The sequence below is a fragment of the Panulirus ornatus genome, chromosome 34 (assembly GCF_036320965.1).
Source record: "Panulirus ornatus isolate Po-2019 chromosome 34, ASM3632096v1, whole genome shotgun sequence".
Classification (NCBI taxonomy): domain Eukaryota; kingdom Metazoa; phylum Arthropoda; class Malacostraca; order Decapoda; family Palinuridae; genus Panulirus; species Panulirus ornatus.
In genome coordinates, this window is record NC_092257.1 from 5,125,198 (window position 1) to 5,140,867 (window position 15,670).

Genomic DNA, 15,670 nt, shown 5'->3' on the forward strand with positions numbered 1-15,670 from the left:
GGCCACATTCATTCACACTCAGTCTCTAGCTGTCATGTATAATGCTCCGAAACCACAGCTCCCTTTCCACATCCAGGCCCCACAAAACTTTCCATGGTTTACCCCAGACACTTCACATGCCCTGGTTCAATCCATTGACAGCACGTCGACCCCGGTATACCACATCATTCCAATTCACTCTGTTCCTTGCACGCCTTTCACCCTCCTGCAAGTTCAGGCCCCGATCACTCAAAATCTGTTTCACTCCATCTTTCCACCTCCAATTTGGTCTCCCACTTCTCCTCATTCCCTCTACCTCTGACACATATATCCTCTTTGTCAGTCCTTTCTCACTCATTCTCTCCATGTGACCAAACCATTTCAAAACACCCTCTTCTGTTCTCTCAACCACACTCTTTTTGTTACCACACATCTCTCTTACCCTTTCATTACTTACTCGATCAAACCACCTCTCCCCATATTGTCCTCAGACATCTCATTTCCAGCACATCCACCCTCCTGAGCACAACTCTATCTATAGCCCATGCCTTGCAACCATATAACCCATCAGTAATAAATGAAACATTTGTTAAAGAAGGGGTTCTCAACCAGGGGGGAATTTTAGAGTTGGGGGGGGGGATTGGGACTGCAGATTGGCAGACTAATACTATTGGAATATTGGTCTTTCTACTGATTACAATTCTACAGGTTGTACATAATCTGTAGGACATCACACTTTATTGAATGTCACTGATGAAATTAAAAGTAAATATTTTACTTTTTCATCTGAAATATTCTTCTTGCTGTTTTTCAGAAGAAGAAGGTGAAGAACAAGAGAAGATACTGATTAATAAGTCTAGAAGTGGACATAATGAGAATCATGATGAAGGAACTGATGAGGATGAGAATGAATACATAGCCCCAGCATTTGATGAAATTGTACCTGTTATAAACTTTATTGCTGATAAATTAATGGAAGCTAATAAGTAAGTCATTCATTAATCTATATTTCATACTTTTCTGTCATTTGCTTTTATTACTGATAAAATAATGGAAACTTTCAAGTATGTCATTCATTGATATGTATTTTCATACTTTTCTGTCATTTGCTTTTATTACTGATAAAATAATGGAAACTTTCAAGTATGTCATTCATTGATATGTATTTTCATACTTTTCTGTCATTTGCTTTTATTACTGATAAAATAATGGAAACTTTCAAGTATGTCATTCATTGATATGTATTTTCATACTTTTCTGTCATTTGCTTTTATTACTGATAAAATAATGGAAACTTTCAAGTATGTCATTCATTGATATGTATTTTCATACTTTTCTGTCATTTGCTTTTATTACTGATAAAATAATGGAAACTTTCAAGTATGTCATTCATTGATATGTATTTTCATACTTTTCTGTCATTTGCTTTTATTACTGATAAAATAATGGAAACTTTCAAGTATGTCATTCATTGATATGTATTTTCATACTTTTCTGTCATTTGCTTTTATTACTGATAAAATAATGGAAACTTTCAAGTATGTCATTCATTGATATGTATTTTCATACTTTTCTGTCATTTGCTTTTATTACTGATAAAATAATGGAAACTTTCAAGTATGTCATTCATTGATATGTATTTTCATACTTTTCTGTCATTTGCTTTTATTACTGATAAAATAATGGAAACTTTCAAGTATGTCATTCATTGATATGTATTTTCATACTTTTCTGTCATTTGCTTTTATTACTGATAAAATAATGGAAACTTTCAAGTATGTCATTCATTGATATGTATTTTCATACTTTTCTGTCATTTGCTTTTATTACTGATAAAATAATGGAAACTTTCAAGTATGTCATTCATTGATATGTATTTTCATACTTTTCTGTCATTTGCTTTTATTACTGATAAAATAATGGAAACTTTCAAGTATGTCATTCATTGATATGTATTTTCATACTTTTCTGTCATTTGCTTTTATTACTGATAAAATAATGGAAACTTTCAAGTATGTCATTCATTGATATGTATTTTCATACTTTTCTGTCATTTGCTTTTATTACTGATAAAATAATGGAAACTTTCAAGTATGTCATTCATTGATATGTATTTTCATACTTTTCTGTCATTTGCTTTTATTACTGATAAAATAATGGAAACTTTCAAGTATGTCATTCATTGATATGTATTTTCATACTTTTCTGTCATTTGCTTTTATTACTGATAAAATAATGGAAACTTTCAAGTATGTCATTCATTGATATGTATTTTCATACTTTTCTGTCATTTGCTTTTATTACTGATAAAATAATGGAAACTTTCAAGTATGTCATTCATTGATATGTATTTTCATACTTTTCTGTCATTTGCTTTTATTACTGATAAAATAATGGAAACTTTCAAGTATGTCATTCATTGATATGTATTTTCATACTTTTCTGTCATTTGCTTTTATTACTGATAAAATAATGGAAACTTTCAAGTATGTCATTCATTGATATGTATTTTCATACTTTTCTGTCATTTGCTTTTATTACTGATAAAATAATGGAAACTTTCAAGTATGTCATTCATTGATATGTATTTTCATACTTTTCTGTCATTTGCTTTTATTACTGATAAAATAATGGAAACTTTCAAGTATGTCATTCATTGATATGTATTTTCATACTTTTCTGTCATTTGCTTTTATTACTGATAAAATAATGGAAACTTTCAAGTATGTCATTCATTGATATGTATTTTCATACTTTTCTGTCATTTGCTTTTATTACTGATAAAATAATGGAAACTTTCAAGTATGTCATTCATTGATATGTATTTTCATACTTTTCTGTCATTTGCTTTTATTACTGATAAAATAATGGAAACTTTCAAGTATGTCATTCATTGATATGTATTTTCATACTTTTCTGTCATTTGCTTTTATTACTGATAAAATAATGGAAACTTTCAAGTATGTCATTCATTGATATGTATTTTCATACTTTTCTGTCATTTGCTTTTATTACTGATAAAATAATGGAAACTTTCAAGTATGTCATTCATTGATATGTATTTTCATACTTTTCTGTCATTTGCTTTTATTACTGATAAAATAATGGAAACTTTCAAGTATGTCATTCATTGATATGTATTTTCATACTTTTCTGTCATTTGCTTTTATTACTGATAAAATAATGGAAACTTTCAAGTATGTCATTCATTGATATGTATTTTCATACTTTTCTGTCATTTGCTTTTATTACTGATAAAATAATGGAAACTTTCAAGTATGTCATTCATTGATATGTATTTTCATACTTTTCTGTCATTTGCTTTTATTACTGATAAAATAATGGAAACTTTCAAGTATGTCATTCATTGATATGTATTTTCATACTTTTCTGTCATTTGCTTTTATTACTGATAAAATAATGGAAACTTTCAAGTATGTCATTCATTGATATGTATTTTCATACTTTTCTGTCATTTGCTTTTATTACTGATAAAATAATGGAAACTTTCAAGTATGTCATTCATTGATATGTATTTTCATACTTTTCTGTCATTTGCTTTTATTACTGATAAAATAATGGAAACTTTCAAGTATGTCATTCATTGATATGTATTTTCATACTTTTCTGTCATTTGCTTTTATTACTGATAAAATAATGGAAACTTTCAAGTATGTCATTCATTGATATGTATTTTCATACTTTTCTGTCATTTGCTTTTATTACTGATAAAATAATGGAAACTTTCAAGTATGTCATTCATTGATATGTATTTTCATACTTTTCTGTCATTTGCTTTTATTACTGATAAAATAATGGAAACTTTCAAGTATGTCATTCATTGATATGTATTTTCATACTTTTCTGTCATTTGCTTTTATTACTGATAAAATAATGGAAACTTTCAAGTATGTCATTCATTGATATGTATTTTCATACTTTTCTGTCATTTGCTTTTATTACTGATAAAATAATGGAAACTTTCAAGTATGTCATTCATTGATATGTATTTTCATACTTTTCTGTCATTTGCTTTTATTACTGATAAAATAATGGAAACTTTCAAGTATGTCATTCATTGATATGTATTTTCATACTTTTCTGTCATTTGCTTTTATTACTGATAAAATAATGGAAACTTTCAAGTATGTCATTCATTGATATGTATTTTCATACTTTTCTGTCATTTGCTTTTATTACTGATAAAATAATGGAAACTTTCAAGTATGTCATTCATTGATATGTATTTTCATACTTTTCTGTCATTTGCTTTTATTACTGATAAAATAATGGAAACTTTCAAGTATGTCATTCATTGATATGTATTTTCATACTTTTCTGTCATTTGCTTTTATTACTGATAAAATAATGGAAACTTTCAAGTATGTCATTCATTGATATGTATTTTCATACTTTTCTGTCATTTGCTTTTATTACTGATAAAATAATGGAAACTTTCAAGTATGTCATTCATTGATATGTATTTTCATACTTTTCTGTCATTTGCTTTTATTACTGATAAAATAATGGAAACTTTCAAGTATGTCATTCATTGATATGTATTTTCATACTTTTCTGTCATTTGCTTTTATTACTGATAAAATAATGGAAACTTTCAAGTATGTCATTCATTGATATGTATTTTCATACTTTTCTGTCATTTGCTTTTATTACTGATAAAATAATGGAAACTTTCAAGTATGTCATTCATTGATATGTATTTTCATACTTTTCTGTCATTTGCTTTTATTACTGATAAAATAATGGAAACTTTCAAGTATGTCATTCATTGATATGTATTTTCATACTTTTCTGTCATTTGCTTTTATTACTGATAAAATAATGGAAACTTTCAAGTATGTCATTCATTGATATGTATTTTCATACTTTTCTGTCATTTGCTTTTATTACTGATAAAATAATGGAAACTTTCAAGTATGTCATTCATTGATATGTATTTTCATACTTTTCTGTCATTTGCTTTTATTACTGATAAAATAATGGAAACTTTCAAGTATGTCATTCATTGATATGTATTTTCATACTTTTCTGTCATTTGCTTTTATTACTGATAAAATAATGGAAACTTTCAAGTATGTCATTCATTGATATGTATTTTCATACTTTTCTGTCATTTGCTTTTATTACTGATAAAATAATGGAAACTTTCAAGTATGTCATTCATTGATATGTATTTTCATACTTTTCTGTCATTTGCTTTTATTACTGATAAAATAATGGAAACTTTCAAGTATGTCATTCATTGATATGTATTTTCATACTTTTCTGTCATTTGCTTTTATTACTGATAAAATAATGGAAACTTTCAAGTATGTCATTCATTGATATGTATTTTCATACTTTTCTGTCATTTGCTTTTATTACTGATAAAATAATGGAAACTTTCAAGTATGTCATTCATTGATATGTATTTTCATACTTTTCTGTCATTTGCTTTTATTACTGATAAAATAATGGAAACTTTCAAGTATGTCATTCATTGATATGTATTTTCATACTTTTCTGTCATTTGCTTTTATTACTGATAAAATAATGGAAACTTTCAAGTATGTCATTCATTGATATGTATTTTCATACTTTTCTGTCATTTGCTTTTATTACTGATAAAATAATGGAAACTTTCAAGTATGTCATTCATTGATATGTATTTTCATACTTTTCTGTCATTTGCTTTTATTACTGATAAAATAATGGAAACTTTCAAGTATGTCATTCATTGATATGTATTTTCATACTTTTCTGTCATTTGCTTTTATTACTGATAAAATAATGGAAACTTTCAAGTATGTCATTCATTGATATGTATTTTCATACTTTTCTGTCATTTGCTTTTATTACTGATAAAATAATGGAAACTTTCAAGTATGTCATTCATTGATATGTATTTTCATACTTTTCTGTCATTTGCTTTTATTACTGATAAAATAATGGAAACTTTCAAGTATGTCATTCATTGATATGTATTTTCATACTTTTCTGTCATTTGCTTTTATTACTGATAAAATAATGGAAACTTTCAAGTATGTCATTCATTGATATGTATTTTCATACTTTTCTGTCATTTGCTTTTATTACTGATAAAATAATGGAAACTTTCAAGTATGTCATTCATTGATATGTATTTTCATACTTTTCTGTCATTTGCTTTTATTACTGATAAAATAATGGAAACTTTCAAGTATGTCATTCATTGATATGTATTTTCATACTTTTCTGTCATTTGCTTTTATTACTGATAAAATAATGGAAACTTTCAAGTATGTCATTCATTGATATGTATTTTCATACTTTTCTGTCATTTGCTTTTATTACTGATAAAATAATGGAAACTTTCAAGTATGTCATTCATTGATATGTATTTTCATACTTTTCTGTCATTTGCTTTTATTACTGATAAAATAATGGAAACTTTCAAGTATGTCATTCATTGATATGTATTTTCATACTTTTCTGTCATTTGCTTTTATTACTGATAAAATAATGGAAACTTTCAAGTATGTCATTCATTGATATGTATTTTCATACTTTTCTGTCATTTGCTTTTATTACTGATAAAATAATGGAAACTTTCAAGTATGTCATTCATTGATATGTATTTTCATACTTTTCTGTCATTTGCTTTTATTACTGATAAAATAATGGAAACTTTCAAGTATGTCATTCATTGATATGTATTTTCATACTTTTCTGTCATTTGCTTTTATTACTGATAAAATAATGGAAACTTTCAAGTATGTCATTCATTGATATGTATTTTCATACTTTTCTGTCATTTGCTTTTATTACTGATAAAATAATGGAAACTTTCAAGTATGTCATTCATTGATATGTATTTTCATACTTTTCTGTCATTTGCTTTTATTACTGATAAAATAATGGAAACTTTCAAGTATGTCATTCATTGATATGTATTTTCATACTTTTCTGTCATTTGCTTTTATTACTGATAAAATAATGGAAACTTTCAAGTATGTCATTCATTGATATGTATTTTCATACTTTTCTGTCATTTGCTTTTATTACTGATAAAATAATGGAAACTTTCAAGTATGTCATTCATTGATATGTATTTTCATACTTTTCTGTCATTTGCTTTTATTACTGATAAAATAATGGAAACTTTCAAGTATGTCATTCATTGATATGTATTTTCATACTTTTCTGTCATTTGCTTTTATTACTGATAAAATAATGGAAACTTTCAAGTATGTCATTCATTGATATGTATTTTCATACTTTTCTGTCATTTGCTTTTATTACTGATAAAATAATGGAAACTTTCAAGTATGTCATTCATTGATATGTATTTTCATACTTTTCTGTCATTTGCTTTTATTACTGATAAAATAATGGAAACTTTCAAGTATGTCATTCATTGATATGTATTTTCATACTTTTCTGTCATTTGCTTTTATTACTGATAAAATAATGGAAACTTTCAAGTATGTCATTCATTGATATGTATTTTCATACTTTTCTGTCATTTGCTTTTATTACTGATAAAATAATGGAAACTTTCAAGTATGTCATTCATTGATATGTATTTTCATACTTTTCTGTCATTTGCTTTTATTACTGATAAAATAATGGAAACTTTCAAGTATGTCATTCATTGATATGTATTTTCATACTTTTCTGTCATTTGCTTTTATTACTGATAAAATAATGGAAACTTTCAAGTATGTCATTCATTGATATGTATTTTCATACTTTTCTGTCATTTGCTTTTATTACTGATAAAATAATGGAAACTTTCAAGTATGTCATTCATTGATATGTATTTTCATACTTTTCTGTAATTTGCTACTATTTTTCAGTATCCCTGTTTATGGAGTTTGTTTGTAATTTCAGCTTTTTTGTTATAGTTTTTAATTATATTATTGGAATTGACTCTTTCTTAGCACTGCCATCTCCTGCATACTGCTCAACACTCCTTGTTGGGGCACTTTGGCAGCGACTTTGTCCAACACTTGTGGCCCTGCTTGGTTCCCCTGTATCTCAGCGACTGGCGCGGGCATCAGGTAGAACTGAGGGCCAGATGGGACGGGGCTCTGGTTGTTTGGCTCACCCAGGACCTCTGTTCAATAACCAACGAGCAAGGGCTATATACAAGTGAGAAACATTGATATTTTTTCTAAAAAGATTTGCCAGATTTCATGTATTAATTTGTCATTTCATGAACAGCATGTGGCTTCATTAAAAACCACATTTCTGAACAGTTCAAAGCAGGAAATGTTTTTGAAAGTTGTAAAGCATCCTATTAATTACAAGTACATGAATTTGATTTTAAAACGCTTTGCTTTAGGTAAACTTGTAATTGCAGTACGTAATATGAATACTTTTTCTTAAGGTAATAGGTGAAAATATGAAGATATCTTTATATTATTGTCAGTGTTGCATGTGGACTGGTAGTGATTATGGGCAGTGTAGGTGAAATGAGACCTGTACTGGAGAGTCTCTTTCATCGAATGCTGCTCTATCCTCCACCCCAGTGTCGTCGAGATGCCCTCAAGGCTATAACTGAGGTAAGTAGATAAATATAGATACAAGAATATTCTATGTGCTTTTGCCATAAATGGATAACTGATCCATTAGCTGCTGCATTTGTGCATGCATGTAAGTGACCATGCATTAGCAGCACTTTAAGTCTCCCAACAGCATAATCTACTTTACTGGCCTTTGTTATGCTTTTTCCTCCATCCATATTTTTATAGGTGGAGCTGTGTTGGAGGTTTTGACAGGAAGTATGATTAGAATAAAAGGATCAGAGAAGGATGGAAGGTCTTAGAAACAGAAAATTCAGATGACAATGTGATAATGGAAGAGGAAATTCAGAACGTAGTGTGAATACTAACAAAAAATGGTGGGTTTTCAGGAAAGGAATTTACAAAGAGGTATCGTTGGATGATAAGAATTTGGAAAATATTTAGGTATTCAACTACCCTTGGTCCATACTTGCACAGCATGCACATCCACACATTGGTTAAGTTTTACATCAGAATCCAATTTTCAGCCACTGTTTCATGTATCATCATGTAACATCATATACAGGTGCATATTGATGAGCTTTTTGTATCTTACCAAGGTCACCCAGACCTACATTTCGCATCTCACGAGCAAATTTCATAAGTGATGATAACCTGCAGCCTGAAGACAATTGTAAGGGCTTGAAATTTATGTTTCTAGGTATGACAGAGTATGTTAGAAAGTATAATTCTGCCTCCCATGGTGTACAAGAGTGAAACAGGTTTGTAGGAAGGGACTAACTTGATAGGTGCAAGGTCTTTGGTTGGATTTCCAAAGATCAGAGTGAAGAGTGTGTAGAGTTAGAAAGAATGAAGTTTAGAACAATAGAATGTGAAAGCAAGGTTGGAAATTATTTAAACTTAAGGAATATTTGCATATATGCAAGAACAGTGACCTTTGGTGGAGACTACTTATGCCACCCTGCTGGGCAATGAGAAATGGCATATTTATCCATGGATGAATTTTATTTTTAGTAAATGTGTTGATTCATGAGTTCCTTTCATGTTTATTGTAATGTAAAAACATAATTCTCATAATGTATGCAATATTTTCAGTTGATGAGTAATCCAGTGAAGCTGGTACAACTTGCTGGACCAATACTGTACCCAGATCCTAGAAATCCCCATCAGAATGATCTAGCACTCTTCAGGCTGTGAGTATTTTTTGATGATATAAAATTCAACTGATCTTTTTTGAGTATACCTAATAAGAAGTATAGGAGAGTGGTGACTGAGGTTATGGTGACTTGCACAGAACATCAGATTAGAGAAGAGTAGTGTGGCATCAGAAGTTAGAGTTTGTGTAGACCACTTGTTTGAAGAATATATTTGCGAAATACTTAAAGAGTTTGAATTTCATTTGGCATTTATTGACATGAAGGAAGTGTATGATAGGGTGGACAGGAAGGCCTTTTGAACATTACTGTGGATATATCATGTAGATTAAGATTGCCAAATGCAGTGAGGAGTTATTTTTACCATGAGTGAATAGAAAGGGAAAATGTTGAGTTGTTCTAAGTGGAGATGGATCTCCGTTGATAGTACATGATGTCATTGTTGATGCATAATGTGTTTCTGAATGCGTTCGTAAGGGAGGTGAATGCAAGGGTCACAGAGAAAGGGGCAGGTCGATGGTATGCTGGGGTTGAATCATATGCTATTTAAAGATGATACAGCTCTGTTGACATAATCATGAGATAAACTCCAGAAGCTGTTGACAGACATTGGGAGAGTGTGTGAAAGGAGAAAGTTGAGAGTCATTGTGAAAAGAAGGTAATGTGGTTTAGCTGAGAGATGAAACAGGATGGTTTGAAAGTTTGAATGTGAAGGACTTGGCAGAAGTGAAGTGAACTTTGCAATGTGTGGAAGCACTGAGGCTGAAGTAAATCTCAAGAGTTCATTGAGGAGTTTTTGTGTTGAGAGGTTAGTATCTGTTAGGGCATAGATGAGTACTTTTGAAGTTATAGTCATCTCAGCATTGTTGAATGGATGTGAATCTTGGGGTCTGAGTGTAAAAGAATGGAAGAGTGTGGCTGTGCTGAAAATGAAATGCCTAAGGACAGTATGTGGTGTGAGGTTGAAGTTAGTACAGTATTATTCAGAGAGCTGACTGGAGTGTGCTGAAATACTTTCATCACATGTCAAGGCTCAGCAGTTAAAGCCTGACTAAGATGATTTATATGTCAGAAGTAGGGGTAGAAAAGGGTAGGGGGAAACCAAGAGGGAGATGGAAGGATGGGATGAAAGATGTACTTTATTGGGACCTGAACATTTAGATGGAAGAGAGGTATGTATGGAAAGTAATAACTTGGATTGATATGACACAGGGGGAGCAATATGCTGTCATTGGGCTGAACCAGTGCATTTGAAGTGATCATGGTATACCATGGTGTAGTGTTTGAGGTTGGACGGTGGATAGTGGGCTTTAGTTTGAATGCATTACACATGACTGCTAGTTGATATATATATCTGATGCCATCAATCATCTGTTCCTCATGCTGCCTTACTAGAGCAGAAGTAGATGTGTTTAGAGAAATATATAGATTTCTATATTATTTGTTAGTGTTAGCCAGGTGAATATAGTATTAGAACCCATACTGGTTGTAGCTAACCAAAGCAATCCTAGTTTTGATTTACCATCCAAAATCAGTGTCATTGCATGATATCACACATAATTGTTAGGAAGGGATATAAATAATTATGATTTGGTTAGTAGGTAGGTCCTTCACTGTGAATGGTCAGTGCACTACATCATTCACCCCCAACTAGAAAGTTAGACCATGCTGATAAAGATAGAAGTGCCCAGCATGTGTCAGTGTTTAACATGATATTTGTATTTCTCTCTGAATGTTGACCATCTTTTCCATAAATAGAAGGGATTATTCCATAGATGTAAATTTTGAATCCTATGTTTTTGTAATTCTTACCCTAAATATCTTCAGTGTGATGGACAGTTTAGCTGAGTGTGGTAACTGCAATGATGCTGAGGTTCAACGAGTTTTGGTAGACTCTGTTTCCACACTGCTAACTTCTTTGGAAAAGCTGTCTCTAGGCTCTTCACTCTCTCAGCAACATGTTGAAGTTATCAATGCCATGTATGGTAGGATGCAAGATGGAGACTATTCAGGTACTGTAACAGATTAATTGAGATTTATGCTTTTCAAGGTATTTATTATGAAGTCATTGCAGTGTAGATGACCTTTTGATTTTTGTTATATTAGAATCAGGAAAAGGACTGAAATTATAATGCCAGACTTTGGGTAGTATATATAACATCTTTGGTTTAATAAAGATGATTAAGTAGCTGACCAATTGGATTTCCAACTGCCTGATACACCTGCACATATTGATATCTCTTTGCTGAATTTTTCTTTATTTTTGACATTAAGAAGACAAAAAGCTAAGCCTTTCCGGATTAGGCTGGATGAATGAGATATCAACAGAACCTTAAGGATTCCCTTAAACTGAAGATTTTGGTTGGTTGAAAGCCAATATTCTAAACTGTACATTTCATGAATGCCAAGACCTGTCATTTAATTCTTTTGTTTGAGACTTCTTGTCTCATTAGTGCTGCCACTAGATGTGCCTTGCTGAGAGTTACTGTTTCAAGTAGATTATGTCATTACATTTGAATATGACTCCACTATTGGTCCATTTTATAGAAACAAACACTTTTTTACCATATGTAATAGTATTACCATTAGGTGACACATATAGGTACTAAAAGAAACACTTGAGTGTCATGAAATTTTTTTAATACAGAGCCAAGGCCCTTGTAGTATAAGGCACTATATATTGTTAATTGTTTCCTGATTTATGAGTATTTGCTCAAGTTTCTCTTCATTGAATTCCTTCATGATCTCCTATAAAAGAGCTTGTGAGTTATCATGACCCACACATTCAGGAGAGTGAGAGGTATGCATGGAATAGAATGAACTGAAGTGATATGGTAAGGGGCATGTAAAGAAGTCAGAGAAAACCATGGAATGGTCTGTGGGGTTTGGCTGTTTATGGTAGGCTCTGGATGCAGTGCATTAAACGTGACAGCTAGAAAGTGGAAGTGAGCAAATCAAGCCATTCTTCATATGTTCCTGGCAGGAAACTATGGACAAGTATAGAAGAGAACGTTGAACTTTTTGCTTAATTTTTATGTCCCTTGTTGCAGAGCTTGGGTTTGGCCCGGTCCATGTGTCTCTGCATACAATTGTGTATGCATATCATTATTGTGTGCACAGTATCATAAGACTGGGTGATAGTACAGTTAGAAGAGCAGTATGTGAAAAACAAATCTGCAATCAGTTGACTTTAAAGTTTGGAGACTTAAGACCTCTAAGAGAAGTAAGATATTAGGGGAGATATTACCTGGATGATGTTCAGATTGGAGCAATTATTGGTGAAATGAAAATGGAAAGAGTCAAGTCTAGCAGATTAGGAAGGGTCTGGCACTGCTGCTACCTCATTGTCACCAGAAACAGTTAGGATTCACATGTAATGCGAAGATGGAGGAGAAGGGAGAGAATGTGAATAAAGAAAACAGAAAACATGTATCATGCGTGTAGGGAGATATTAGGACTAGCTCAATGGCTGAGTTTCAGTGAAACGGAAACAAAGACCAACATTCCCAACGCAGAAAGTGTATGACGATTCCAGATGATTCAACATTCCTGAGTTGGGGCAGTAGTATTACCTTGGCCATTTATTACTTACAGCCTTAGTTCTTCAGGAATCCTGGGATAAATGTGTCTAAAGGAAGATACCTGAAATGAGCATCAGTCTCTAGTACTTTACCGCCTAAGCCTACCCTCATGTTGTTAGCGATCAAACAAGTAAATCTCAGTATGATCCAGAGTTCAGCCATCCTAAGAAACGCTGCATCTTCCATCCTGTGCAAGAAAATGTATTATGAAAACTTGCTTTCCTGTCACTTTAGTCAGTGTCCTCTCTAACTGAACTTCAGCTTTATGGTAGCACCTGCAACATGGGCCTTCATTTAGTGATGATTGGCTTAAAAAATCTCATATTTTTCTTTTCATATATCATCCTCTCATTAACTCTTTTCTCATTTTTAATAAATTGGGCCCAGCCTTCATGGAGACTTTTGGTATAACTGGAACTACCAACATGAAAAATAATGTAATAAGTATATGCTCATTTAAAAAAAAAAAAAGCTAAAGTGAAAATTGAAAAATGTGTTTAACCAAATGAATTCTGTCTGGGAAAACTCATGATCGAAAATATTTTTATCCAAATGATGGGAGCGATTCTGTAAGGACCATCAGATAACAATGGAAGCAGTTTGATTAAAGTTGCATTGATTTCATTAGAAATAGAAAAAACATTGTGTTCAGTCTCTGACTCATTTATTAGAAAAGCACAAGATAAGAATTCATACTATATCCATTTACTTTTGCTTGCTTTTTTTTTTTTTTTCTTATGTTTAATACTCAGTGACATCTACTGTAACCTTATGAGAAAGCTTTAATTCTTGTTAGTAGTACCAGTACTTTCAGTGCATTCTACCAGAATCAAAGTCTAATCCAGTCTGTCTAGATGAGGATTATTTAGCACTGGGTTACTTCAAACTCATTTGTTTACTACTCCTGTATTTAAAGTGAGATTAGATGATATTCTCATAAGAATTTTGAGAGATGGTAGATTATAATTGCTTATTAAGATATTAGTAATGGCAGATGGAAATAACAGCAAAGATATTTGGAAAGAGGTCATTATCTTTTGACATTTGCACTGTTTGTTTCCACAGGACCCTTAACATATGAAAACAAGAGTAAGTTACCAAAATATGAAATATCTGAAAGTCTTAAGCATACATCTGATTCGGCAGCTTCAGACACCCTCTCCCAACAGACAGATGATCTTGAGGAAGAGGAACATGCAGAGGTAAAGAATGAGAAAAAGGAAGATAAAGAACAGAATGAGGAAGGGAGTTACAATGAAAGTGACTGTCAAGAGGAAGATGATACAGGTTAGTGAGAATTTTTTACTTTTGCTGAGCCATTACACTAATTTTCTGCCTGTAATCTGATGATTTAACCACCCACAGCTTGATTTAATTGACTTTAACATTCATAACAAGCTGTCAGTAATATCCTAAGCTACTCATGGAGAGATTTGCCAGTCAAAAGATGAGATTTGTCCTCCAACTACACATAAGTTTTGTTATAGATTGATGCCATGCTTACACCTTACTCTGTTGTCAATGAACTCACATATTAAGGTTGCATATATTCTTTTTTATCTTGTGATATGATTGGGATTGATTACCTCACAGCTTGTGTATGCTAAAATACATGCAGCATTTTATTTATATTGAGAAGACAAGAACTGTAAACAAACTAAACGCTGGTCACTAGCTCATTCAGCTGAGTATGGTGGTAGCTGAATGTGGCATATAGGTGTTGCAGAATAATTTATAGACCACAGCTGAAGGAACGAATGATTCTTTTACCGAGACTGGGTCAGAGTTTCAGATAGTATTAACACAACGTAATTTTTAGTTATGGTTTATGAACAATATATCAGGTTGCTTGCATCTCCCTTTCACTACTCAGATTCTGCTCATGCTGTTTACAGTTTTTGTGCTGAAGATAGTCTAGTAGGTAGCACTGAGTTTTTAAGCATTCAGCATCCACAAGTATATGTCTTCATGGGTCCATCCCCATCATTATCAACAAATTAATGGTGTTTGATAAATTTGTGATTTGGTCAGTGAACTTTGTGCCCCTAACTGAAGTAATGCTGTCATAGTATGTCACTTCAGGAAGTTAACCAGTTCAGCATGTTCTTTGTAGGAGTCGATATGCTCTTCTTTAGGAAAGTAGGAAGTTTTCATCTTATGTTAGAGAGCATTCAGACAAGTGGATGTTAGTAAGTCACATAAGGTAGTAGTCATAGGAGGGAACATTAGAGAGTTTCTGAAAACAGTGCACTAGAGTTGCCCTCTACCAGTGGACCCCTAAGGGTGAGGCACAAAAAGCAAAGAAGTGGGACTGGAGTTCACCAGCTATAGAGACTCAATTGCTGTGGCCACCCCCTCAGTGGGGTTCCTAAAGGAAACAGGCATCAGAGATATAGATAAATAGATAGATTCTTGCAGAAAAAGATCTCCTTTGAAACTGGGGGTGATT

General features: G+C 31.8%; 1 protein-coding gene across 1 annotated transcript in view; it reads left to right on the top strand.

The window, feature by feature from the left end:
- The window catches only part of LOC139759792 (brefeldin A-inhibited guanine nucleotide-exchange protein 3), a 93,070-nt gene that overhangs the window by 6,272 nt on the left and 71,128 nt on the right, over positions 1–15,670 (top strand). The window contains exons 8-12 of the mRNA XM_071682257.1: positions 7,902–8,112; positions 8,393–8,525; positions 9,582–9,679; positions 11,468–11,652; positions 14,287–14,508. Of these exons, the coding sequence (XP_071538358.1) occupies positions 7,902–8,112; positions 8,393–8,525; positions 9,582–9,679; positions 11,468–11,652; positions 14,287–14,508 (849 nt within the window). The remainder of the gene's footprint in view (positions 1–7,901; positions 8,113–8,392; positions 8,526–9,581; positions 9,680–11,467; positions 11,653–14,286; positions 14,509–15,670) is intronic.